At 41.8% G+C, this 27,412-nt stretch overlaps 1 protein-coding gene across 1 annotated transcript in view; it reads right to left on the bottom strand.

The window, feature by feature from the left end:
- Positions 1 to 27,412, bottom strand: part of fbn2b (fibrillin 2b) — a 60,282-nt gene that overhangs the window by 18,962 nt on the left and 13,908 nt on the right. The window contains exons 4-19 of the mRNA XM_070831988.1: positions 25,665 to 25,760; positions 25,045 to 25,140; positions 16,989 to 17,186; positions 12,832 to 12,957; positions 8,765 to 8,890; positions 5,150 to 5,302; positions 3,803 to 4,051; positions 3,516 to 3,659; positions 3,169 to 3,288; positions 2,843 to 2,968; positions 2,631 to 2,753; positions 1,794 to 2,069; positions 1,635 to 1,688; positions 1,426 to 1,551; positions 943 to 1,068; positions 584 to 703 (exon numbers count right to left, since the gene is read on the bottom strand). Coding sequence (XP_070688089.1) covers positions 584 to 703; positions 943 to 1,068; positions 1,426 to 1,551; positions 1,635 to 1,688; positions 1,794 to 2,069; positions 2,631 to 2,753; positions 2,843 to 2,968; positions 3,169 to 3,288; positions 3,516 to 3,659; positions 3,803 to 4,051; positions 5,150 to 5,302; positions 8,765 to 8,890; positions 12,832 to 12,957; positions 16,989 to 17,186; positions 25,045 to 25,140; positions 25,665 to 25,760 — 2,259 coding nt within the window. The remainder of the gene's footprint in view (positions 1 to 583; positions 704 to 942; positions 1,069 to 1,425; positions 1,552 to 1,634; positions 1,689 to 1,793; positions 2,070 to 2,630; positions 2,754 to 2,842; positions 2,969 to 3,168; positions 3,289 to 3,515; positions 3,660 to 3,802; positions 4,052 to 5,149; positions 5,303 to 8,764; positions 8,891 to 12,831; positions 12,958 to 16,988; positions 17,187 to 25,044; positions 25,141 to 25,664; positions 25,761 to 27,412) is intronic.

The raw sequence follows: 27,412 nt of genomic DNA, 5'->3' as shown, positions 1-27,412 counted from the left end.
CTAAAACATAAAACAGAAATGAACCAAGCCAGAGGAATTTGCAGACCTCTGACAGGGGCAGTTCATGCAATATGCATGAGTATTTATTCAATGACTCATTCTTCCATCGAGTTACAATAACATCTGTATTCTGTATTAGCATGTAACTTTCTTAGAATGATTTCCCAAAAGTAACAAACCTCCAAACAAGGGGAATATGTAACCTCAGCAGAGAGTCTTACATACCACATGTCATTCTGAATCTGCGGCAGATCTCTATGAAGTAAAGCAATCTCCATGTGAACCAAGGCCATGCATGCAAGTATTTATCCAATAAATAATCTGTGTGTGCCATTTTGCCCAACATCTGAGGATGATAATGCCTCTGGATGGCTCCTGGTAACCTGAACCACCTCGGCGTTTGTTTACAAAAGTGGAGAGTAAAGCTTGATTAGACTGATTAGACAAAAAGACTCTTGCACCAATTATCTCCAACTGACACTCCTGTCTCAGTGTGTAATCATTATCCCATACAAGCTGTGTCTAGGACCCTGCAGTGCTGCTCTAATTTGCGTCAGGCCTTTGGGGAGGATGGATGTCTTACCGACGCAGATGGTGTTGGTGGAGTCCAGCTTGCTGCCGTGTGTACACTCACAGTTGAAGGACCCGGCCACGTTGCGGCACGCTCCATTGATGCACGGACTCGAGTCGCATTCATTGATATCTGAAACACGTGCAAACACACACCTGAGGTCAGGGATGAGAGGCTGATTCAAATGGCTCATCATCACCACTTGGCAGCTGCAGGCACAATGTGTGTGTCTTCTTTCCATGAGCCGCATGTTTACTGGAAACTAAATGCAACACATCTGGTAATAATGTCACCTCATAATGATCTTGATCGTTGGTAAAAACGGACACATGTGGTTGTGAGACGGAGAGAATGTTTGTGTGTGCGCGCACCTTCGCAGGTCTCTGATTCGGGTTTGAAGACAAATCCTTTAGGACAGGAGCAGGTGTAGGAGCCAGGAGTGTTTCTGCACAGACCGTTGTCACAAAGCAGACGGTTCACCAGACACTCATTGATGTCTGCAGGCAGGCGACAGAAGGCATTGGTTAGTAAATAGAAGGCAGTAATGTACGGTTTCTGACATGTCAAATTGGTTTGTCTTGTATGACTACACTTTTGACTTAAACAAACTTAAGAAAGATACTGCCGTACAATTTGATGAGTCTTCTCTGCTTGTGCTGCCGTTATACTGCGACATAACTTTTGACTTAATTCTTATTCTTATTCTTGTTAACTTATGGCCACAATGGCCACTATTAACAGAAAGACACAGTTTTAATTTCAGATAGATACATAGCTTACTTTGCTTTGGACTGTTTCGTTTGAATCAGACCATTAGGAGAAACATGAAAACAATCCACTAAACTCTGACTCACCAACACAGTTTTTGCCACTGGTATCAGACTCATAACCGATGTTACAGATGCAGCGGTAGCTTCCTCTCAGGTTCTCACATATGCCGTTCTGACAAATGTCTGGGTCCAGGGCACACTCATTGATGTCTGGGAGATGATAGGTATTATGTAGATAAATACTAAAATAACAGCACTGTGGGAACATTCACATTCATGAACAACATACTCACCTCTGCCATCAGCTGTAATCCCAATACCACTGCTGCATACAGCCTGGAACTCAGCTGGAAAAAAACACACATCAGATGAGCCAGATATTCTTTTCCTTTATTTGCTATTAAAACTACAAGAATTGAAACAAACACTATGAAGCAAATCAAAGTTTGTACCTGAGTTTCTGGAGGGGCAGGGTTGGCAGGGCTCCCCAAAGCCATGTTCAGGATTGGCGCAGCAGCACTCAGACTTGGTCACTGCACCAGGGAACGGCCGTGAGCATGTGCCCATTTTTATGGCACCGTAGCAGGTGGTCCTCATGTGTGTGTCCACACACACTCTCCCATCTACATCGATAGCCAGACCTGGAGGGCACTCACAGCGGAAGGAGCCCTCGGAGTTGATGCAGCGGCCATTCATACAAATGCCAGGTGTCTGACACTCATCAATATCTGATGAAAAGAGGGCACATAATGTATATGTCAGCTTCAGTTTAAGAGCAAAAGCAGGTGTGTGCACAAAGTGGCCTATTAGTAAATGACTTACAGTAAATATGACTTAGGGTAAATATACAAAGCAAAAAATAAATCTAGTGATGAATTTTTACTATTATTCTAGATGTTTAGCATTCAACAGGCAAAACTGAAAAGATGCCATAGAAATCCAGACAGCTTGATGAACAGTCAGGTCACGGGGAGTTAACATTCACGGGGAGTTAACATTATCTAGATTGATAAGTGTATTTGGGACGAGCACCTGTGCTGTCCGTGTTATGGTGTTACTGCAATGGAATGACAGCTTCTCTTGAAGCTATCTATGTATTTCTGGACTGTGCATAATAGCACATTGGGCATGTTTCAAAAGTATGACTTCTAAGACATAACTGTGCACACATTGGTCCAAGAGGAATCTGCAGGATTTCAAAGAACACAACATCAGTCAACACTGTTTTGAAGCGACCTATTTGGCCCAAGACCTGAGGTATCTGTTTGTACTTAATAAATCATACATACCAGTGCAGTAACGTCCATTAGGTGCTAAAGCAAAGCCAGGCTTGCAGATACACTTAAAGCTGCCATCCTCATTGATACACATGCCATTCAGACACATATTGGTGGTGGCACACTCATCGTGGTCTGAAAGGAAACAAGAGGAGAATTCCAGTCAAGTTTATAGAGGTGAGGGTTCATGTGAAGTTCGACCTGTTCCTGTGTTAACTCCTTACCAATGCAGTTCTTTCCATCTGGAGTGAGCTCAAAGCCAGCATTGCAGATACACTGAAAGCTTCCCTCTGTGTTGACACAGCGGCCGTTGCGACACATCACTCCATTCACAAAACACTCATCGATATCTGAAGAGAGTGGGAAGAAGGAAGATGGATGAGGCTTAGTTTATTGTATTTCATCCACCTGCCATATTAATCTGATCTCCAAAGCTTTAGGGATTGTGTTTAAACTACTCCAGTGATATATTTATACAAAATTTATGTTCAAATAAAATATCTTGACGAATTGTTACAGTAATATGGTTTGACAGCGCAGTCAGACATACCAATGCAAGCTTGTTTGGTAGGGGTTCCCTGGTAGCCTTCGTGGCACTTGCAGTGGTACGATCCAGGTGTGTTGACACAGTCTCCATTAATACATGGATTGCTCACACACTCATCCACATCTGGAGAGAAAAAAATAAAGCACACAAAAACCCATGACCTATCCTCAACACGATTCGCGCGCAGATCTCCTCTACAAGCATCAACCTACACTTGTATTAAGTTCCTTAAATCGGCAGAAGATGGCAGTGCAGGGCAGCCCCTGTGGGGCTGTCGGCAAGTCACTGTGCCTGTGAATAACATTGCATTAACATTTACACAGTATACAGTGTGTGAGCATGTTTCTTACCAATACACTCCCCACGAACGTCCTGTCTGTAGCCCATGTTGCATTCGCAGCGGTAGCTCGTGGGTGTGGGTATACATCGTCCATTCAAACATAGGTTGGTGAAATGTTTGCAGACGTCGATGGTGTCATTCACAGAAACCGTGCCTGTGAGCACACAGTGGTCACATTAAAAAAACAAAGTGGACAAACAAAAAAACAACTTATTCAGATTATTTTGCAATTCTAGAAAACAGCACTGTTATCTAGTACCATTTCATGGACTTATACAGATCCACAGAGTGACTCACCTATATGTTGGTGGGTCACAAGTCCTCCTCCGTTACTTCCAAAGCCCCCACCGTTCCCTCCAAAACCTCCTCCTCCACCTCCTCCGTTGCCACCAATGCCTCCATTACCATTTCCATTAGGTACACTGGGGATCTTGTATCCATAGTTGAACCCGTTGCCATTGTTGTTGGGAAAGTGTCCGTTGGGGTAGCCATGAGGGAGACCGTGTCCTTGGGGAACACCCACAATACACAGACGCCTGAACTCGTCTACAAGAGAAACAGAGATCGCAGGGAACAAGTCAGGGGATGCATTCCACTGCAGGTTATGTTTCATTTGTTACCACAAATGTGCCAACAAAGATTAGATCTTTAAACAGTCCATGCATATCATAGTAATGCAGACTCAAAAGCATTTTGGATCACCATGACCTAAAGTCCTACAGTGTATACACTTGAAATGTACTCACTGTTTCCTGGAATTGAAGAATTCAAAAAGGCTGTTTCATGTCACAATAAATTTTGGATGTTCTTTTGTTGAAGTTTGTTATTAAGTTGACCATGTAAGTTTTACTAGTTTCAAATATGTTTTCATTGGAGCAAAGCTTGAACAAGTAATAAGAGAAAAATATGCACACATAATGATTTACTCTACTCTTCTTTGACATGTAGTTACAGTATGTTTGTATGTATGAATGCATGTATGCAGGTATGTGTACATCTATATGTCTACATCTGTACAGTATACATGTACGGTATTGTATGTTTGCATGTTCTTCTCTTAGTTTGACAGTCACAATAAATCAAACACAGACACACACACACGCACATCTTATTTTGGCGGTGCCAGTGAAAGAAGATCAGCAACAGATCAGTTATGGATCATACAGTCTCACGCAGAGGAGGAGTTTTCTGAATTCCAGCTTTACTGAGGAGATGATGGATCATTATCTTCACACAAATCTTTTCCATCTTTTTCTGTTTGTGCTCATGACATCATGCTCATCATCCTCTTGCCTCTCTAACACACACACACACGCACTCAAAGCTCTTTTTAACGGCGTCACCCATGTCTAGTTTAACATTACTGCGTTTAACTCATTTGGCTTGTGAAACATTTATGCTGTCATGGCTTATTTTATTGCCTGCACTCATGCCAAGTTATAGAAAATCTCTTGTGAAGACAGCCAGTTTTTTGTCAGCAGAATAGGAAGGTGATGGACGTTCTGTCCTGTTTTCAAACTCATATCCATCATTTTGTTTGGGATCAGCTAACACAGATGTTGTGAGAAACATTTATGGTTGTCAACAACTGGAAAGAGGGATTTGCATGTATCCTCTGTTCTTAGTGTTTACATGTGTACTCACCAGACCCCCTGACAGGGCACATCTCGGGGATCTGTCCCAAAGCCCAGCAGCGTCCTGTGTCACAACAACACTGCATCTTTGTGTACTGACCACTCAGCTCCGCAGCACAGCGGCCGTTAGCAAGAGCAGAGAAACAGGTGCCCACACGCTGATCTGTAGGAAGAGGAGACGCATTAACAAAATACAACCACCAACATAAGTTTAAGCTAAAAAAGTCATCATAACTGAGCTGATATCAAAAAGGTAAAAATGGCTGGTGTATTTTTCATGTATCACCTTCACTTATCTTCAGGCTTTTGTGAGTTCTATATTTCCCCTGGCTGTGAGAGATACATTTCCCTTTAAGGACAGTCTCCCTAACCATAACTTTTTCTGTAGCGCTGTAGCAGCGTACTCCATGGTGGGTCTGTACACTGTGACATCACCGTTAGCTATAGCCACAGGTGCAACAGAGCACACTAAACAACTGCCATCAGTGATGCAGGGTATAGTCAGAGGTACAGATTTTCAACCAGAGAGGGCAGTAAAAGACTGCTTTACAGCCTGGTATCAAGTGACTCTTTAAATACAGGAATCCAGGTAACAAATTAAGTACCTTTTCCACCAGTGACACTGCATTATATGTGGTAAAAGGTTACAAATAATCGCTGCTGTCAGAGCAGCAGAGTTGTAAGTCAAAGTGCTGGCCTGGCCTTTCCATGGTGGCTGGGGAGGAAGCTTCTTTATGGGCTGGCAGTGGGAAAGGTTGCCTGGGGTCTTGACAAACTGCAGGAATCTGAAGGGCCTCCAAAAGGGGGTCTTATTTGTTACAGTTTTCCAGGTCAGGGTCAATGGGGCAGCAGAGGGGGCTGGGGTTCAAAGAGTGTGTGTAAGGAGTAAATGGAGAGGAAGACAGGGAATTTAAAGAAAAATACCAAGAGAAGAAAAAGGGTAGACTGAGCAGGAGCGAACCCATGTGTATTATTTTAGAAAGTGAACAACATATGTGAAAGAGAATTTTGTGCATCTATGAAAAAAAGGAGGAGAAAAAGGAAAAGCAGACTGAAGAGAGGGAGGAGGGAGGAGCACAAGTCGATTAACTCACTAATGAGCCAGCAGTCTGGAATTAATCAGTTCCATGTGGAGCAATTCTTGCCAATTAGATAGAACATGAGGGGCTGCGCTGTGTCTGAGAGCACATACAGTACAGTACACACACATTTACATGCAATTACACATAGAGATATGCATTCCCATACACATCCACGGGCACATACACAAAGCATGCAACAATATGCACACATATTTATGTACAAATATGTATATACACGCATAAATGTACACAAATAAACACAAACGCAAGCTAAAAAAAAAACGTCCCGTAGGAATGAGCTGGAGGCCGAGTGGAGGAGTGGGGGAGCTGGGAAAGAGAGAGAGGGGTGGGGGAGGGATCGGGGGTTTGCTGATGAGGATGATGATGACTTAAATTGGATCCAGACCGTGGTTTGCTCGCTAGTGTTGCTCCACTACACAAGCATATGCTTTCATTTGGTGAGGTGTTTTTACAGACTGACTGACTGACTGGACAGGTCTTCTGTTTTTTTCAAACTTCCCCCGTGTGACAGGGCATTAGGCTCTGATTACTGTCAGGCCCCCTAACAGCTCCCACTGGCCTACTTCACCATGGTACAGTACATCCCAGAAAACACAGGCCAACACACCTAGAGCCACATAGTACAACCGCTTGATAAAAACAACTTAATCTCTCTTTCATTTACAACCAAAAACTGACAGTATGGGAAATTTGGTCAAAGTGTGTCAATCATGTGAAGAGGAGTATCTGAACAAGCAGAGTTTATGATATCTGTGTGAGTTTGGATCACTGGTTTGGAATATTCAAAAGATGGGCCGGACCTCATTCAGTCTAGTTTGGTTTTGTTTGGGTTTACTTATCTCTCCCTCTGTCTCTTCCCAAAGTAGCCTTGTCCATTTTGGAAGTGGGACAGAGTCTGAGGAAGGATATATGGGGGTTGTGTCTGGCACCTGTTTTATTTGCTCTCTTTTTTCTCTTTCCTTTCAGCAGACTGCAGACGAGCAACTGGAAACCACAACTGAAAGAAGTGAGGTGCAGGATCCAGATGTCAGAGGATGGGAGGAAAGAAAAGGTCCAAGGGGAAATGGTAAGACTGATAAGGAGGTTGAGAGTGCGAGAATGCTTCAGTTTCGGAGATAAAGAGTTAAAAAAGAAGAAAAGCACAACATCCAGCGGAACAACAGAGGGGATCCAAACGGAGATGGAAACGTGCACAGTTCCAGAGTAAACAGAGAGACTTTTTACTGTCAATCACTGAACTGTTAGCTGAGAGAATGAGTACAACACACTGAGGAGAAAGAGAGAAATATGTAGTGAGAGAGAATAGCATATCTCTTCAGGGCAAAGAAGAAGAAAGGGGAAGGAAAAGAAAATGGACACGCATGAAAGCAGACAGATGAAGAGATTTTGGGTGATTGGAGCACTGTGTCAATGTGCGATTCACTTTCTCCCACACACACACACACACACACACAGACAGACAGACACACAGACACCGGCTCACCAGGCTTCACCAGCTCGTACTTTTTATCTTTCAATCCTCCCTTTGTTTAGAAAAATACAACCTATCTTCACCTATTTTCTCTCTTGAAATGAGATGTTGAACAATGACACAGAGGTGTAGTATTGGCCTTATACTCTAGAGTGTAGTGGTTCTGGTACTGGCTAATGCTACTGGTACCATTATCTGCTTTCCTCTTTCCTCTATTTCCTTATTGCTTTCCTGAAGCTTAACAACCCACCACATGACACTATCTGACACACTACCCGTGAGATCAGCTCCCACTCTGTTTATGCATGTGAGACTCTGAGCATTGTTCTGCTTAGTATTTTCAAATAATTTCCTCTCAAACTGTTTCCAAAATAAAAACAGTCAGGCTCAATATTTTCCACAGATGATGGAGAATGGATTCCACGAAAAATAGAAAATAACTTAAGTAGCGAGAATGAATAAATAAATGAAAGATGGAGCTGAGAGGAAACACATATTTTCAATTAATGAAATTTTACTTTGCTTTTATTGGAGGAGAGTTGAGCTGGGTCTGTGATGCTGATAGGGTGAAACAGGCCCACACTGAGCTGTCCATTTTAGGGCTGAATCTTGAACTAATATATTAACACCTGGTTGTGTTTCACTGTGGCTGCCATGAGGGGTGAGGATTGCAGGAATACATTAACACCTGGTAGTGTTTCATGGGACATGTCAGTGAAGTATGCACTGTATGTGTGTCAGGGTGTGTGTGAATGAGTCAGTGGGGCACTAACATTAAAGTAGATTAATGCTGTCAAGGCCAAATAGTGCGTGCAAGTGTGTTTGTCTGCACATGGTGACCATAGGTCTGCAAGCCAGCTTTAGTCATCAGAAGTCCACTCACAGGAAGCAGTGATGGAGGGAGGGAAGTTACTGGCCAGATGTGAAGCTTTTAGCATGCCAGGGGGTGAGGAAACACACAAATGAGAGAGTGAATCGTGTGTGTATACGTGTGTGCGCACAATGTGTGTGTGTGTGTGTGTGTGTGTGGGCACACGTGCGTGAAACTCACCCACACATCTGGAACCATCTGTGCTGGAGATGTAGCCTCGTGGACAGGTGCAGACGTAGCTGCCAGCAGTGTTGGTGCATTCTCCTCCATCACACACACCGGGAATGGTGCTGCACTCATCAATATCTGAAATGCACACACAAACACATCATATAAAAATTTGTCAGTTCACCACATCAGTTCGCCACATCATCTGTTGCGTGCATCTCACGCCAGCTCAGCGACTTTTCTCAATATTCAAAATTTATTTGTTTGGGGAGGTGCAGTAGCATGCTGCAGTAAAAGTTTATTGCACTGGAGCAACAGCTTGTCCCTGAGGAAAAATTAAGAAAACCAAATGGATCAGCAGTCTACCAGAGGAATTACTTCACTTCTGGTATGTTCTGTTCAGGCTAAAACTCAAGCTTGTGAGTCGCTGTGTGTAAATGACACAATCAATAGAGCCATAAAACCTGCAGTCAAGTACTGAAATCTGACATGTATTCATTGTCCAATTTGTGGTCTTTTTTACTTGATATGTCATCAAATATCTAGTGATTTTACTATAACTCAGCAATTTTTACCTTGTGATTAGGTGACATTTAACATCTGACAAGTTTGGTTTCTTTTGTTTATATTCCTTAAAGCACGGTATCATAAAGGATTATTTTGGTATGGACAATGGAGTATTTGGTATTGAAACATTTTAAATGAAACCTGCCTTATCGACGGGCACTTATTCCAGTCACAAGGAACCCTGCAATGTTATAAGGCAAAACATATGTACCAGTGTATATACGGCTCAGCATTTGACTTGATTGTTTGTGTAAATCAGATATCTACAACTGTTCCCAATCTACAAATTGAAAAAATGGCCATACTAAAAGAAAGGAAACTCCCCAGGTTAAAGACAATAAGCTTACCTAACTTAAAAATGCCATGGAAATGTGAATGCCTAAGATAGGCATGGTGCTTGGCACAGCCCACCTTGGTGTGGTACACTTTATGACGGCATTAAGTTGTATTATTCAGGGAGAGGGGGCCTCTTTGCTCCATGATAGGGGTACCCAAAGTGAAGTTCCAGAAGGTATTGGGTTTTTATGATGTGTCACGCTTATTTATACGCATTCGTAATTACTGCACCACTGCGAGGCATAATTACAGCATTAGTACAGATGTAGTGCGCGCGGTAATGTGTGTGTGCCCTATGCGTTCAGCTGGAAAAGTGAAGGGTGTGTTAGTGTTTGTCTTTCTAGGAGTAAAGAGAATGTAACTTATATCCATGTGTGTTTTTCTGTGTGTATGTGTCTGCGACTGTATGTGCGTAGTAACGCCTGCCGTGGGAAGCTAAGAGGCTGTTCTTCCCCTGCTGACTCCTGTCTGACAGCAGTGGCAGAAGGCCTGGGTGAGGCTGTAAAAGCCCAGCCAAATAAACCTTGTGTCAGCAGCAACAACAGCACGCCAGACATTACGCTCCACACAGACTTAGCGCTGTGGGACTGACTGTGTGTGTGTGTGGACAGAAATGTGTGTCACCTGAATAAATGTCTACAATCTGAGGCATCAAATCTGCCATGCGTAACTGTGTGTAAATACCTAGAGCACTCATCAATATGGGAAAACCCTGGAGTGTGTGTGTAATTTAGCCAGTTTCCATTGATTCATCTAATCTAAACACTGATGTGTGAAATTGTCTGTTTGTGTCTATGCGTGTGTATTTACAAAGCGTGAGTGCGTGAGAATCCGCGAGTGTCAAAGCAACGGGGAGGTCCATGTGTGCAATGAGAACGTCTCCCAGATGCCGTAAGTGTTTCTTTGTTCAGCACTAACAGCTGGTTTTAAGCCAAAGGACTGTATTTATGGAAGGAAAATGGAAGGAGAAGCAGAAAAAGCAGAAAGAGGAGGAGGAGGGGGAAAAAGGAGAGACTGTTAAGCAGAGTCTGAACTAAAAGCAGGTCATAAAACCAGGTGCCTTGTTGTGCCCAAAACGATCAGACACACATGACATCTTAACTGCAGTTCATCTTAACTGCCCCAGAACCTCACTAATTTCACTGTGAAAGCTCTCAGTGAGGTGAGTGTTAGTGCATTAGCGAGAAGGGCATTTCAATAAAAACCTTCCCCAAAGGAGCTGCTCTGATTGTTTGTTAGATTTCTCTAAACATGGGTTTCCTGTTGATGCATGACTTAACATACACGTCACGACTGTTCTCTTGTTCTTACAAGCTTTACAAACACTGAACTCTTTCTCTTCTCACTCTGCATGGGTCAAATGAATGAACTGCAAGATAAATAAACAAATGACCCACCAGACCTCACATCAGTTCATTTTTCAACTACAATCTTTCAAACAATACTGAATGTGCAGTATCTGATATAACAAACTCATTAATAAAAAAGATTTGCATAATTCCGAAGATCTATTCATTAAACTGTGTAAATGGAGCCCTTTATTTGGCAGCTGGACAATAACAAAGCTAAAAAACCCCTCTTCGTCATGCCGAAATGTATTATTTGTATGGCGATACTTATCAGTGAAGAAAATAATGCTAACACTGTAAATAGAGTGCTGGAAAGAGGCAAAGTGTGCGTAATCTAAGGTACAAATCTCTCACCCCTGAGCAGCCCTTAGGGTCTCTAAGAACAAGCTGTTTTCTCTCCCACTCGCTTAATCTATCTCGTCAATCACCACACAATCATCAGTAGCAATTTTTGTAAAAAATCACTGGTGAGCATGAATGGGGTAGAAATGTTACAAGATTCTCTAATCCTGAGCTCTTGATGTGTTTCTACTTTGTCTCAGAGCGTCTTTGAGCTGTGTGCAGGATAACTGCTCAGCCCTCTCTGTGCTGAGTGGCACCAGTGGAAATGTGTCTGCAACATCCACACCCAAAAGTGCCTGAGCAGTGCTCAGCATCCCTCTGGAAGCTCTCTTTCTCTCCTTACTGTAAGTCCTGAACCATTGGTGGCGTTCACCCAAAACCACAACTTAAACTAGGATTGGTGAATTTACTGAAGTCATCCTCCCTGTTTCCTCTTTCATTCACTGCGACATAAATCATTTTTTGTGTTTGTCATGGTAATTGCTTCACATGAATCTGAAGGTGGAAACACCTTTTTTTCAGCAACTGTTGTATTATAACTGTACCTGGTGAAGCTCTTAGCCATGATACAAGTTGATAAAAGGAGAATTTGGATAATAATTCATAAACTGATGCACCACAATAGCTTGTTGAGCCTCTGCCTTGCTCAGTAGAGAAGATGTCATCTGGCTGGAACAGTTTAAGAGCTTTCTGTAATCCTACAAAAAGACTAAGAACACATCGGCTTCAGTCCAAAAGACACAACCCCTGTCTGGCTAAGTATCAGACTGTTTAGCCTGAGCATTGTTTAAATTCCACCCAATCAACACATTGTAATGTGAATCCACTCTGCATGTGTGCGTTTGTGTTTCCATGTGTATGTGTGTGTTCATGTGCACACATCCAAACTTCTTAAACTCCAAACATGTCGTCACTTTTTAAACACCCGTAGAGATTTGCTAACTGATCCCAGCAAACCCACAGTTACCATAAAGTGCACAGACCATGGCCGTCTCATCATCAACTTAACATCTACTTAATCTAATCTAAATTAAAATCTAATTTAAGATCATCATTTAAGAATCCTTGTGGATCGGCAATAAGATAGTATGTTAAAATCGTCTGCATTCAAGTAAAGTTGGTATATTTTACGATGCTTTGTCACTTATATGACTTTATTAGTCTTCAATATTTAAGTGATGACTGAGGAATATGTGTGAGGCAACACTACATGATTTCTACAAGTTCTCATTTCTCTTTTCCTCCTCTATAAAGAAGTATCAGCTACAGATCATCAACCATGTCTGGCTCAAGGCTACTTCAGCATGTGGCTGATTCCTGCTTTCTTCAACACTCTTCTTTCTTCTAGGAAGTGTGTTTTAAATCCAGCTCACACTGCACTGCTTTGTCTACCTTATAAGGTCACTCATCATCTGGCAATTTAGATAATAGGCTAGTCCCCATGTTCTGTTTATTGGGGTTATACCGATCTCTTCTCAGACTCACCTTCACATTTGTGGCTGGTTTCACTCTGACGATGGCCGGCGGGACATTTACACTCATAGGATCCCACAGTGTTGATGCAGTTACCTCCAGCACAAAGACCAGGCACTGCCTGACACTCATCCACATCTAAGAGATGAAAAAGGGAGGAAAGACAGAGAAGCTGGTGAGAAGAGGCACATAAGGACAAAGGTTCTAATGATTACTGGCATCTGCAGAGCATTGGATTAACAGATGCAGCATCCCATGTTTGTAATACACCAAAAACTGCTAGTTCAAACAACGTGCATTCAATAAAAATATGAAGTTTACATCAGTTAACCATAGTTTATGTTTTAGAGCATGATTCTGCCACACTGTCTGTCGCTGAAACACTGTTCTTAGTGATTCTGCTCTACTTTCTTGCGAAACGAATGAGGCAAAAACGAATGGTAACTTGGCGCAAGCTCTGATGTCTAAGACCTCTTCCAGAAAGACCCACTCCAGCATTTGTTTGAACAGGAAATGACTTTTTAAATGTACGTTTTTCCCAGCATTCAGTGTGAGTCACTTTTACCAGTATCGGGGATATATCGCTGGGCGGGTTCTTGTGAACACTCACACATGTACACACACAGTCCTGTTCACCTCAGTGTAAGGGCACCAAGCAAGAATGTGCAGCTATACTTAAAATAGAATTAGTTAGTTTTGGATGCCTTGATCCATATCTGTCCAGACTCAAGATTAGTGTCAGCTACCCAGTATCCAACCAAATGTGAAATATGGCCACAATTCCCCTTCTGTTCCCCTTCAGTTATGGTGTTGAATAATGGGCAGAAAAGTGTTTTTGCAGCATAAAAAAGTCACAGTGAAGATGACCTTTAACCTTTTGGATACAAAATGTCATAACTCAATCATTTTGTCCTATGAGGAGTTATAAACAAAAAAAGTGTTTTGTGAGATCACAGTGACCTTGACCGTCAGTTTATCCTTCAGTCAAAGTGGAAGTTTATGCCAAATGAGAAGAAATTCCCTCAAGACGTTCCTGAGGTATCAGATTCATGAGAATGGGACTGACGTGCATACAGATGGATGGACAATCTAAAAACACAACATACATACCTCCACACAATATACTGATTGAATGTTTTTCTACTAATTAGAATACTTTCAATCTCTTTTCTTTTTAAGAAAGGCCAAAAATACTGTGTAGTGCAGAGGAGCTCTCTGCCAAAGGCTGAGGGAGAAAGAAAGAAAGCATCTAGCAGCCAACATCCTGATGTGGAGCCTGGACTACAATCCTTACATTTGGATTCATGGTCAGGTGTGCTTTGTACTGCTGCCAGCAAGACATTGCTCTGGGCTCTCTGGCGATTAGGTGTCTTTGCTGTGTGTGTGTATGTTTAAGAGAGAGAGAGAGAGAGAGAGAGTGAGTGGAAAGACAGAGGGTGGGTAGTTAGAAAGAGAGAGGAAAAGACAGAAACAGATTTAGGGAGAGGGGATGTAGGGGCAGACTGAAAGAGTAAGAGAGGAGGTATGTGAGTCACAGAGAGATGACTGATTGTCTCACGCGGGCATTCCTCTAACATATGAGCAGCCTGGCAGCCACGTCCACAAGAAAGGAAGTTGTGGAGCTAAATACAAAGCAGTGACCGATTCCAGATGTATCACCTTTTTGAATTGCCCTCATAACTAATGTTTTACAGGCTTATACATTTAGCTGTGTGCACTGAAGTATTACTATATCTTATGGACTGTGCTACATACCTTTGATATGTTTTAACATGTCTCTTTGCCAGGTGTATGTACATTAATAGTTGTTGGTACACAGTATATTTTCCAGGTAGCCATTGTTACAGTTGTCAATTTCCAATAAATAAATACAGATAAATTTAATTTGTATAAAGTTTCCCAGAACAAAGGTTTAGACATTGAAATGTTTCTGATATTTTGTCCATCAAATTCAATTTGCAAATGTTCCCAATATAATGCACAAATAAGCATCCTGGAGCAGTTGATGCAAAAGGTTAAAGTGATTTAGATTTGTCTTCACCTTCGTTGCAGCTAAAGCAATGAAAATTGCTTGTTTGCACAACTTCATGCTAAAATAACCCCCAACATCTGATCGCACTACTTGACATGCACAAACACAGATAGGCCATTAAAGCCAATTCTGAACTAGTGGGTTTGCAGTGACATTACCAAACACAAATTTGGACTTGCTCCTCACAAAAAAACTACAATGTGATTGTATGTTAACTACCAGTAACTTTGTGCCTGAACAAAAACAGAACCAGATAATCTGACAGGCTAGCCCGATAAATAGATTGAATGGCCATTTTGTCTCACTTCATAAAACTACCAAGGAAACTTATAGAGTGTCTGCCTGTATGTGACCATGTATACATGTGTGCGTGCGTGTGTTCTTTGATTTTCTTGGCGGTTGTATTGATGACTCAAGTGGGTGCAGTGTCAAGTTTGAAGTTATCTCGATCATCGGTTCTGTAGAAAACTGTGAAAACCTGGTCAAGCCAGCTGGAGTTTGGTGTGTGTCTGACCCGTGCAGATACTGTACCAGTGTAGCGGCCAAAAAGTGCGAGAGCACGCCGCTTCAGTGGATGACCACTATCACTATGTATATTAAAACTATAGTGATAAAAGTCTGTTAGCTGCAATGCTATTTAGTGCCATGTGAATCCAATTTGATTATGAATCTGTAATGTGTTTAACATTAGCTATTAAGCTAATTGCTGTAGTGAACATTATCTGCTGGCTAAGATGTAGTTTGTGAGTCTCACTGATCGCAATTAATTTTATATCTTAGAAGGAATAAAGCATTTTAGTTTATCCTTTTGTGTTCTTTGCTTTTCTCAACAATAGTTCGATTGATTGACAATAGAATCGATGAACAGTTCTCTACAACACAATACCATGAACCAAGCACTCACCTGTTAGTGAAGAGAAACTCTAAATGGCCACACCATGAATAGTCACTGCACCACTTATTTGAATTGATGGAAGAAACAGAAAATGCCTGGAAACAGGCTTTTTACAAGCACTCAATATATAAAAATATGTTGTTCAAGGACAGATCTGTCCTTGTGTGCATGAGCAAGTAATTTACGGTGAGCTATTGACATCCAATGAAGTCTATGCTATGTGTAAATATATGTAAATAGAAACAACACTTAAGTTTGCTATAACTTCCCAACATAAACACATGAATTTATAATGTTCTTAGCTCTGATGCCGTTGAAGTGTGACCAGGTGCAATGAATATCAGTACAAAAATACAAAGATTAAAACACAATCTCACTCAGTGATGGTTTCATCTAGTCATCAACCATCATAATCTACCCGGTGGTGCTGGGTGTGCCATGTGAGAAGGGCTGGGTTGAGCCAACAAAGAGCCTATCAGGGCTTCTTTCACAAGGGACATGACCTCCACATGTGTCATATATTGATGCAGTCTTATTGCTTAGTCTGGTCATGGCCATAGGTTATTAGAGAGGCATGCAGAGAGTCTGGTCTGGTCTGAGGGGATTCTAGGGCACCAGCAGCAAGAATGTTGATGAAAGAAGGTCAATCTTAGTTCACATTTCCCTCAGTTTCTCTCTTATAATCTCCATATCTCACTCTGAACCCTTAGCCAGAGCTGCTGGGTTCTGTTATGTCTGTACTATATCTGTTAAAGGATGATTAAGCGTTATATAGAGTTTGGATATAATTTTGCGACAGGCTGCACTATATATGCACCAGGTGAGAGTAACCTTACATTTTAACTTCAAGACAGACAGACAATATAACAGCTGTACGCTGTTGATGATCGCTGAGATAGTGACAAAAAAAAACAAAAACGCCCAAAGCTGATCTCTGTTTACAGGAATATGGAGATGTATGTACGCAGCTCAACTGAATAAGACCTTAACAGGAAAGCACTAGTAAGTATCCAGCCTACTGTGTACATGTAAACACTCACTCAAGGATGTTGTGAGCAGGAATTGCAGCTGAGATGATGACAGATAAAGTGATGGTTACAGTGTTTATAGTGGTGATCGTGTGTGGCTGTGCATGTGCATTCAAGTTTGTATGTGTGTGTCATGAGCGCCCTCCTTCATCACTGTTAAAAAGAAGTTGTGCCAGGTGTGTGTGCAAGAAAGGAGAAGGAGCTCCTCGCTGACCTTGGCAGGCTCCAGTACGTATGTTGGGGATGAAGCCTCGTCTGCAGGGGTGTGGCTGGGCAGGGCATTGCTCACAAGGGTGGCCCCACGCACGACCGATGGTGGCGCAGCAGAGGGTTTTGGTGCAGACAATTCCACTGAGTTGACCCTGACACATCTGGTTGTTCACCTGGGTGAAACATGGCCCAGTCCTGTAGTCTGTTGAAGGAAAGAGGCAAGAATTCTTTGTTAGTTAGTGACTTATTTAACATTAGAGTGATTAGATGCTAAAACAGTGATTCATTTCCTCAACACACATCTGGTGCAGCATTAAATGAAACCAGATTAGGTCTCATCACATAGATGAGACATTTCTTTTTTATAGAGAAGGCATAGTTCCTGTAATGCTCTAACTAACTGAGTCAGTGAGCTTTTGTTTCCTTCTTAATTTCATCTGAAATGCATGTGGAAAACAAGTTGGAACGGCATTAGAGGACAATTTTAGAGCGATGACTCACTGGACCTTTAAACACATCCTCACAGTTTAATTATTTCAAGTGTTTAGTCTTTGGATCAACAATCAGCTTACAAAGAGGAGCATTTACAAGTAGCAGGTTTCACTGTGACTTAAGCAGAACAAGATGAGAGTTGGTAGCAACATAATGGATAATGTCAAAGCACGTGATTTCAGGCATTTTCTTAGTAAATCTGTTCAGATTAAACTGCAAAACACATCCACACTGTTTCTTTCAGCAGGAACTTAGCAATAGGAATGGAATGACTGCTATGTATTTAATCTCCATGATAATAAGTTAACCCACTGGACTGCCATACTATGGCAAATTCCTGCACTTTAACTGTGAGTCGGAGGTGAGCTGAACAGTGGTGGTTTCAGTTTCCATCTCTATGACAGTAGACCCAGCTAATGGCAGTGTGGTCGTCAATAACAATCACCCCATGACGACCATTCACTCTAAAAATGAATAAGACATTTTAACTCATCTGTACGTCATCTTTGGGACAATGTCCTTTTGTGAGACTTGGCAAAAACAAAAAACAAACAGTGTCACCCAACATATGATACCAATATCAGAGAAGTAACTCAAATGTCTCAGACAGATGTGTTCAAATTAAAACCATGGGAGGAAAAAACCATCCTATCTTTTGGGAAAGGATGGTAACAACAGTTGAGATAAAGTAAATACACACTGTCATTCAGACACATGTTGCTAGCAAACACATTATGAGAACAAGATGTTCCCATCTTCAGAGAGCACCTTGCCTCCTTGCTGCACTGCTGTTTGCTAGTGAAACCGTGGCATAATCTCGTTAAATGCACTTCACAAATCAGCCACAATGACCTCATGCTGAAACCATTTCAGCAATACAGTGTTCGTCTTTTCAATCACATACAGCCTAATGATGGCTTCCCTTGTGGGAGAAACCCTTATTAAGTTCTCTGCAGTGGCGCCAAACGTAATATAGCCTGCATTAAAAAAGTTGATTGTTAGATTGTCACAGTGGAGATGAAAGACAAACTGCATGGTTGGCTAGCCAAGGCTGTGACAGTGAGATGTGGAGAGAGAGAGAGAGCGGCCTGCTCAGCTCTGAAGGACAGAATGAGATGGAAAGATAGGAATCAGTGGTGGGGTCTGGTGGAGTCCTTCTTTAGACTTATTGGTTCCTTGTGCTACATGAAAGGGGATCACAGAGAATGGGGCAAAGAAAGGGAGACGCACAAAGAAAGAAAAGAGAGAAAGAGAGAGGAAAGCAAAGTAGGTCAAACTGAGCATGCAGAGTGCAGGTTAGGGCTCATGCCAATTCTCCCTCTCATCCATCTGTCTTCATTTCTCTTTGCCCACTTTAGGTCTTCCTGTCTGTCTGCCTTTTACTGTCTCCTTGCCTGCATATCAGGCACATCTTCCATCTTAATGTGGTCCATTTGAAACAGTGGTTACTTATACACCACGTGTTTGCTCATGTTCTGAACATAAACACCTGTACGCAAGATTTTCCCCGCTCACTCTGCTATAAATTTACACTACATTAAGCCTATAGGATACGGCTGCCGTTACAATCTTTTTTAAATGTCAAAAAATCCCATAAAAAAGCTCCATACCAAAGTCTGTGTCTCAATACTTTTCAACTTCACTACCCTGTGACACTCCCCATTCCCCTAATGAAGATATAAACCATTCAAAGTAAACACAAAAACAGTTTCAATTTTTAAAAACTACCATTTTTTTTCCTAAAACAGCTGGGTACTACAGTTTTTAGTAGGCATTACTCTCTACACTCGTAAATATTACCTTTGTGTGGGACTATTTTGTGCTGCAAATTAATATACTTTTGGTGTGAGCCCTTACAGATCACACCAAAAGTGTGAGGTGTAGTTTAGTGCTCGTGTTCAAAGTAATGAAGAAGCATGTCAGCCAGTGCAACAATGTGGCTCACTGATGTGTTTTAAGAGCTTTAGTCATGACAGTTGGTGTCTTATTGATTAGTAAATTAAACTAAAAACAGTTCAAATAGTCAGTAAGGAAGAAAAAGTTTAAATAATCAAAGCAAAGGTCAAAAATTGTATGCCAATTCCAGCCCTTCAGTCTTTGATTTTAAGAAAACAGTTAGTTAGAAGAGACTGGACTCTTTCTCTTCTATATATATATATATATATATGTTTTCTCAAACACTGCTCCACTCTCTCTGTGTCACACACATGGATACACAAGAATGCTCATACTTGTGTAAATGCCTTAAGTAAAACACAGCATCTGTCCGAGCTGCAGTGTCGAGCCAAACAAAAGACTGGAGCAGCAATAACAGCTTTCTTTAAAAGCACAAAATAACAAGCAATGAGGAAAGGCTGCCTGTCTCGCAGAGTCCCAGTCAACGTATGTTCTCCATGTGTTCAGGCTTTGGTTTGTCTTGTGCATAAATTTGGGTCTGGTATGCACATCTGTACGTTATGCATGTAAATTCAGACCCAGCAAGCATGAGCTCGGGCAGGTTAGGACAAGGGAGCGATCCAACATCTTGACTCGGTCCTGCAGACAACATTCGGAAGTAATTTTCTCTAATTAGTGTTCAAATTGCTCAATAGATCAAAACATTCACCAGATCCTCTCTTCTATCCACTATCCACCCCTTTCTCTTAAATCCACTGTTAGCAACCTCTGTCTCTCATTCAGACATCTTCATAACCTCTATGCTCAGAATACATCATAATGACTTAAGTCCTTTTCCTTCCATGAGAATGTGTCCACTTTATGTTAGACTCATTGGAGTCTTCTCATTCTTAAAAAAATGGTAATGCTTTTATTTTATTAACATCAGCACAACTAATAAGAGTTTCCAGGAGTCGCTCCCAATTGTAACCCAGCCCAGAGTTTGCTTAAGCAACAAATGCACTTTCACCTAGATCAGTCCACATAGATTAGCCAGTCAGTTAATAAGAGGCAATGTTAATGGGATCTGATCCTTCACATATGATGATGTTTTTATAGTGAAGCCAACCACATAAGAGTCTGGTATTGCAAAAAAAAAAACGTGATCACTCATCAAAGACTATCACTCTTTGCTCTGATTAAAGTTGGATTAAAGGAAGATGAAATACTGTAAAGGCTGAAGTGAGAAAATATTTAATCCTGTCTGGAACTCAAAGCCTTCTGGGAAAACGTTTTCCCATCTACCCTGTCCAGCTGTGGGATTGGGGATATGGGATGAGGCGCTGACCTTAGCACTAGACAGGGAAAAGACAGGGAAAGAGAAATGGCAAAAGACTAAAGGAAAAATTCCATTTCAGATTCATTAATAACTGTTGAAGTATTTATAAAACTCCCAGGAGGGAAGGTCTGGGAAGATAAGACACATGAAATATGAGGTTGATCACATGGAAATGGAAATCATCATTTATACACACTGTCTTCTGGGAGCAAGTCAACAAGTCAAATGAATAAAAGAAGGTATGTATGTATATATACATACACAAACACATGTGTGTATGTGCTTGTAGGTGTGTGTGTCTGTGTGTGCGTGTGTGTGTGTGTGTGTGTGTGTGTGTGTGTGTGTGTGTGTGTGTGTGTGTGTGCGTGCGTGCGTGCGTGTGTGTGTGTGTGTGTAAGCATGCATGTGTTTTAAAACCGGATGTCCTCTCTAGACTTTATACAGCTGGAAAATTTACTCTGAGCCTAAACGTCATGCTTTTACTCACCTGTTGGAAATCGAGAAATTTTCTAATTATCCTCTGTACTCTGTGTGTGTGTGTGTGTGTGTGTGTGTGTTCAGGTTTGGTTGGTGTGTGCAAACTGAGCACATGTCTGGCGGATCTTGTGGAATTTCTGATTACACCGCATTGTTTGTGTCCATGTGTCCTTCTGCTGATGTGGATATAAATAAATGATTCAAATGTGTGGGCTTGTTTGTTTGTGCATGTGTGTGTTGGTGTGTGTCTTTGGGAGGTTTATCCTTATAGCCAACCATAGCAGTCTCTGTAAGTCTTATCAGCGCCATTATCAACAAGCTTGAAATCACTCTTTTCCTTTATCCCTTATCATTCCTCAAGGAGTCTGGCCCTTTCATTTCTTCCACACCAAAAGCAGTCACCCAAACGTGACTAAATGTTTAACACAGCACAAACATACACACACATAAATAGAATGATAACTGTGGGAAAATAGCAATGGCAGATTTTAGCCTTCAACAATCTGCCCGATCTGAAAGTCTGAAGCCTCTAGCTAACTGCTGTGTGTGAGGGCAACTACACTGTACAGAATACACATGACTACATGGAAAAACTCTACACAAAACAGTTTTCAAAAATAGTAATTCCTAAGAATATTCATTATAATATCTTTGCCAATCTATACTTGTTGGAACTGTGATGTCATATCATGTGGCATCAAGTCGTTCCTCTGTCATTGTTTGTATATCTTGCCCATTGTACCATAAGATCTATCTTGACTTCTACGGCTATTTTTGTCACAATACTGTCCAGCAGTGAAACAATAATGTAGACTCTGTTGAATGTAGACACCGCCGGGCAAAAACACTCGGGTTGGGCGAGTCGGCTCCAGACTCCATCAACAACTACCACTCATGGGATATGTCACTTATTCAGTCAGGGGGAAGTCTTTGTAGTGCTTTCTTAACTGCACTGAGAGAAAATCTGCCCATTTTTCATTCACGCCAGATCAAAGGCAGTCTTCATCGCCATCCCGTGAGGCTACTTAAATATTGATTTGAACAGACCAGGGCCTCTAAATTTGGCCTGGACACTCGTGAATAATTTCCTTAATTTTTTGTTTATGAGATGGATCATCAAAGTTTAGTGCCCCTATGGAAGCAGACACTAAAAACAGCTTGTGAAATGTGATGTTCCTAATTACACTTAATGCATAACATGATGATTTAATCCAGAGCATAAAATCATACATAGTATCTGGATGAAGCACAGGGCTCATTAAGTTAGACACATTTCCAGACATGGATTAAGACATAGCGCTGTAGAATTCTCAGCCAGTTCTTATGACTCTAACTTGATGTTTTCTCCGCTGTGGCTTGATCGAGTTCATTGTGTGTCTTGCAAGAGAAATTTCTGCATATGGAAAATACACATATGGGGTCTACATTATGAGGCAACATCGTGCTGGATTCGTATATAATTCATAGACTTGCTGTAAATCAAATTTAGCTTGGCTCCAAACTGGCTGACTCAAACTAAATTGTCATTGGGAATATTTTCCACAGACTGACCTGTGCCTGCCCGAGTCCCACCCATCCACCAGCACAGCCATCCTGTCCAGCCATGTTCTGTCCACTCTTATCCAGAGTCAATAGAGCAGAAATAGCACAACTTCCTCCACTTCCAGCACCTCAAAATGCCCTTTACGTCACCGCCTGCTGGGGGGTAAAATTGCTCCTATGTGATCATTGATTTATTTGCTCTGGACTTGTCTAAAGTCTGGGAGTCCACTGAGACAAACTTTACTGTGCAGTGCTGGAGCAGAGACGATTACTGGGCCAAAGCACTGTGGACACACAGGCTACTCCCTCTCGGTGTGCATGGAGGTGAAATAATGTGCAAACATACATTACCACAAAAGCATATACAGGTGCATCAACCTGTGGCACTTTGGTGCTTTGAGCTGAATGCTAACATCAATGTTTACACAGGTATTCATGCATAGGGGATATTTTTTTGATTTAAGGAGGAATGACTAACTGGAACTCTATCTCGTGCTAACCCTAACCAGAGTCAGCAAGCCTCAGGCACACGCGCACACAAGCTGTACACACACCACCGCACATGCACACAAACCCCAGACACACCAACACACTGGGGTTTCCCACGACTCCGTCCTGCACACCCAGTTCACGCATACTGGTTGACTTTCACTGCCTTCATAATCACAGTTCATCAGCAGTCTTCTCACTGAATCACACAATAAATCTACTGACTCATGGACTCAATTCCACAAACGCTTAAACCACAAAACACAGCAAAGCCCCAACAATATGAAATGTACTGGTCATTTATCAAAATTACTGAATATCTCTGAGGATATTAAGTCTAAATTCAAGAAGTGAAAGTAAGTGAAAGTAAATATGTTGTATATGATTAAATTCTAATGGCTGGGGTCCATTTTCATACCCAACACACAGTGGAAGGATAAAAATTATGTCTATTATATCATCATTAATATGATTACTTTCGATTTATGTAGTTCTTTTGACAAGTTTAGCGCATCTCTTGTATTTCTCTCGAGGATATTTGGCTCCAAAAACACACACACAAACAAAGAAGTGTTTTCCCTGTGACTACCTGTAGGTGCAGGAGTCATTCCTCCAACATGGAGGGTGTTTGAACTCTCCTCCACCAGGCTTTGTGTACACAGCTGGGGAGTCCATTTTCATTTTCACCCTGCTCCCTTCCCCCCCTTCTCTCTCTCTCTGCCTCTCTCTGTCTCTCTCTATCTCCCTACCATGCGCTGCTCCTCATAGAGGAAATGTCCACGATCACTTCACAAAGAAAGTCTATTCTGTAAGTCCTGTGGGGGATTTGGGGGGAAGGGGGCGTTTATTGCCAGATGTCCTAAGGCTCCTTATGACAAACCCCCGAAATGCTGTATTTTTCAAAAAAAGAGTTTCATGGACAAACAAGTTGAGGGGACGGAGAGTAGGAGGAAGGCTAGAAAAGTTAGACAATTTGATGAAGTGACATCCCCAGTTAAAAACATGGGGAGGAAAAGAAAACAAGCAAACAGAACAAAAGAGGAGTAGAGAGGGGAAGATTAGGTGGGGAGGATGTTGTTTGACAAAAACAGAAGATCTGTGTTTTTGGCTGTTTTTTTACACATATACAGGATATAGGTAGGGAAAGGGAATGCAGAAGAAAGGCTGAAGAGTGAAATTACAGGCCAAGAACTTTCTGCTACTTCAGAGGAGGTAATAGCAGGGGCAAGAGGAAGTAGGTGGGAGGTGGAGGTCAAAGAAAGGTGAGTTTGGTGAATATCTGAAGCAGTACAGGTTCCTCTCCTTTTCTAAAAAGGTGATCTAAGGTGAACAGAAATTAAACAGAGCCATCAATTCGGGTTTTTCATCTGCTATTGGACTGTACCACCTAGTTCCAACACGCTGCCATCACCTCCCACCGCACACATACCTCAGGCTTCTGTTCAAAGCCCGGAAGACGAACACCCACTGCCTGTCTGAGCTAACTGTATGAAGTCATCCACGTTAGAGGAGGCCGAATGCTCACCGAGCACTGAAGCAAACAGAGTATATCTGAACTGATAGGTACAGCACTCATGACTGCACAACCACATCAAAGCCTTCCAGGTTCAGTATCTTCCTTAACATCAGAGTGTGTGTGTGGGTAGTGAGTGTATTGATAAAAGGCTTCCCCTCCTATATGACTGCTTGGCTTCTATCTCCTGGCAGATCCTGGATTGACTCCAAGGGTTGATAAGGCTATTTTAGTCAAGGTATTCACTCTATCATATCTATAGAAACAGGAAAAGGAAAACAGCGGTGAGTCATAACACACTGTATCAACAGAGAAACGAGGATGAGCTCTCACCTCTCTCGCACTGCGGGCCAGTGAAACCATAGACACAGGCACATCTGTTGGGCCCGATGCAGCGCCCACCGTTCTGGCAGCCATTCTCACACACAGCTACAGGAGACAGAAGGGAAACAGTGATTTACAGAGAATGACATACTTCTATCTCACTCTATCTCACACACATGCACTTCTTTGAAAAAGCTTTAAATGACTTTTTTATCACACACATTAAAAACAAATAAATACAAACCATATTTATATTACAAACCAATATGAAGGGTTTCACTGATCAGTTATCTAGCCAATAACTCCAAATCTCTAAAGTACTTTTTACCATCATATCCTTTGACCATGAATTTGATAAAATAACTTGGGTTTACTGGGTTTTTGAGTATAGCCTGGACCAACAGCGACCAATTGGCTAAGCTTACAAAAGTTGGAATAGTATTTAAAAATTCCTGAACCTAAAACTTTCTATCAAAAAGTGGAAATCTTTCTGACTTTCTATCACATTTTTACCTTTCTAAATACATTTGGTAATTAGAACTATATCCTCTAGCGGGTGTAACAGTGTAACTACCCCTAAACACACAACTGCACACAGGTGTGCTGACTGTGCAGGAGCTTTGACTCACGCTGTCCACAGTGGCTTCCTGTGTAGCCTTTCGGGCAGTTGCACGAGTCCTCTGCGCAGCTGCCTCCATTCATACACCTGACGTTACATGACTGAACTGTAGGAGAGAGGGAGGAAAGAAGGGGTGTGAAAAGTGTGAGCAGATTTGCTTCAAAAATGATCACAGTCCTTGTTTTATCAAATAACACCAAATAAACATTACTACAAAGAAAATAAGAACAGGAATTTGGAATTTGGAGTTTGAATGTGCTTTGAGTCAATTAGTGCTTTATCAAAAATGTTTTATTCAAAAGCTGGTACTGTCAACCAAATCTAGACTTTCAAGAAATGAAATAGGAGGATTAAACGCTCGACTGGTTAGATTGCTCCATTATATTATTACCCAATCAAAAAGCACATTAGGAGTTGTTTCCAAACACCTGACAGTTAAATAACCATGGTCACTTTAACACATTAAGGGGCTTTTTCCACCTCAGTTGAGTTTGCACAATGGTGGTGTTTCGTTGGCAGCTTTAGATGAACAGCCAAGGCTCAAAGGCCCCCAGGCAACAAAACCAAAGCTAATCAAGCAGACTGTGGGTAGGCAATAAGTCGAGCCAGCTGTATGCTACAGTCAGTCAGTCAGTCAGTCAGTCAGTTAGGAATTTGCTGAGAGGAGAGAGAAATTGGGTGAGGGGGCTGAGAGAACTAACTAAAATCATTGTAATAGAGAAATAAAGGGAGTAACTCTGAATAGTGGGTGAACCAACCAGAAGTGCTGTAGTGATACAAGTATTATGATGTGAAGCAGGAGGCCTCTGGCTGGCAGACTGCTTTACCAGACTGTGAGAGGGCCAATCTGACAGTTTCAAACACATAGCAGCAGCTTTCATAAGGAAAGCTAATTGGTCTTCCTGGCAGACAGGCAGCTCTCTGCTGAGCCAGCGTTTTACCGAACACAAGTGGAGAGAAGACACCTACAGTGCTGGATGTTACAGAACTGCATCCTCTAAATGTTTCCTTGCATGCTCTTTTGTCTTTCATCCAGGCTCAAGAGGATATTTTATTGTCTTTTAGTCTCCCTTAGTTTTCTTCCTTCCTCCACTTTTGCTTATGCCCTCAATGCTCTCATGCTCTTCTGTCTATTTCTTAATCACAAGTTCAACATTAATTTCCTTTCTCTCTCTCTCTCCCGTTCTGCCTGTTTATGTGTCTTTCTCTCTTTAAAATTTCTGGCATGCAGAGCTGTGGAGCAGAGGGGAAATGACTGAGCTTCCCCGTAGTTGAGTTTGTCTAATGAGACTTTCTGAGTTTGCACACTTGCCAACAGGAGACATTTTAGCCACTATAATCCACCCACTTATTCTGACTGTTCCCAAACACACTAAATATGACTTGTGTGAGTCATGATGAGTGAATATACTCTTAGGTAGCTTTTCATTGTGAACACCCACATCTGCCTCACTGGCAGCTTACGCAGGACAGACTTCAGTTACATGAGTCAATGCACAAATCTTGAATGTGAAGCTTCTGTGGGTCAGTGAATTCACTGAAATTGTCAACAGGGCTTTCACACACTTCATACATTTAATGCACTTAAAGTCTAGAGAGAATTCCAGTTAACTTTCTCCTGCGTAACACTTGGCAGACTCTGTGAACAGATTTGGCAGAAACAGCTTTTTGTCTAGCGTGTGTCTCATGGCAACATGTGGTGATAAATTAAGGCAAATACTTTGGAACTCTGGGGCATTCCGGGTTTATAGGTCAGTG

The sequence above is a fragment of the Pempheris klunzingeri genome, chromosome 6, assembly GCF_042242105.1.
Source record: "Pempheris klunzingeri isolate RE-2024b chromosome 6, fPemKlu1.hap1, whole genome shotgun sequence".
In the NCBI taxonomy this organism is placed as follows: domain Eukaryota; kingdom Metazoa; phylum Chordata; class Actinopteri; order Acropomatiformes; family Pempheridae; genus Pempheris; species Pempheris klunzingeri.
The sequence above is the reverse complement of the archived record's forward strand: the minus strand, read 5'-3'. Positions and strand labels throughout refer to the sequence as shown.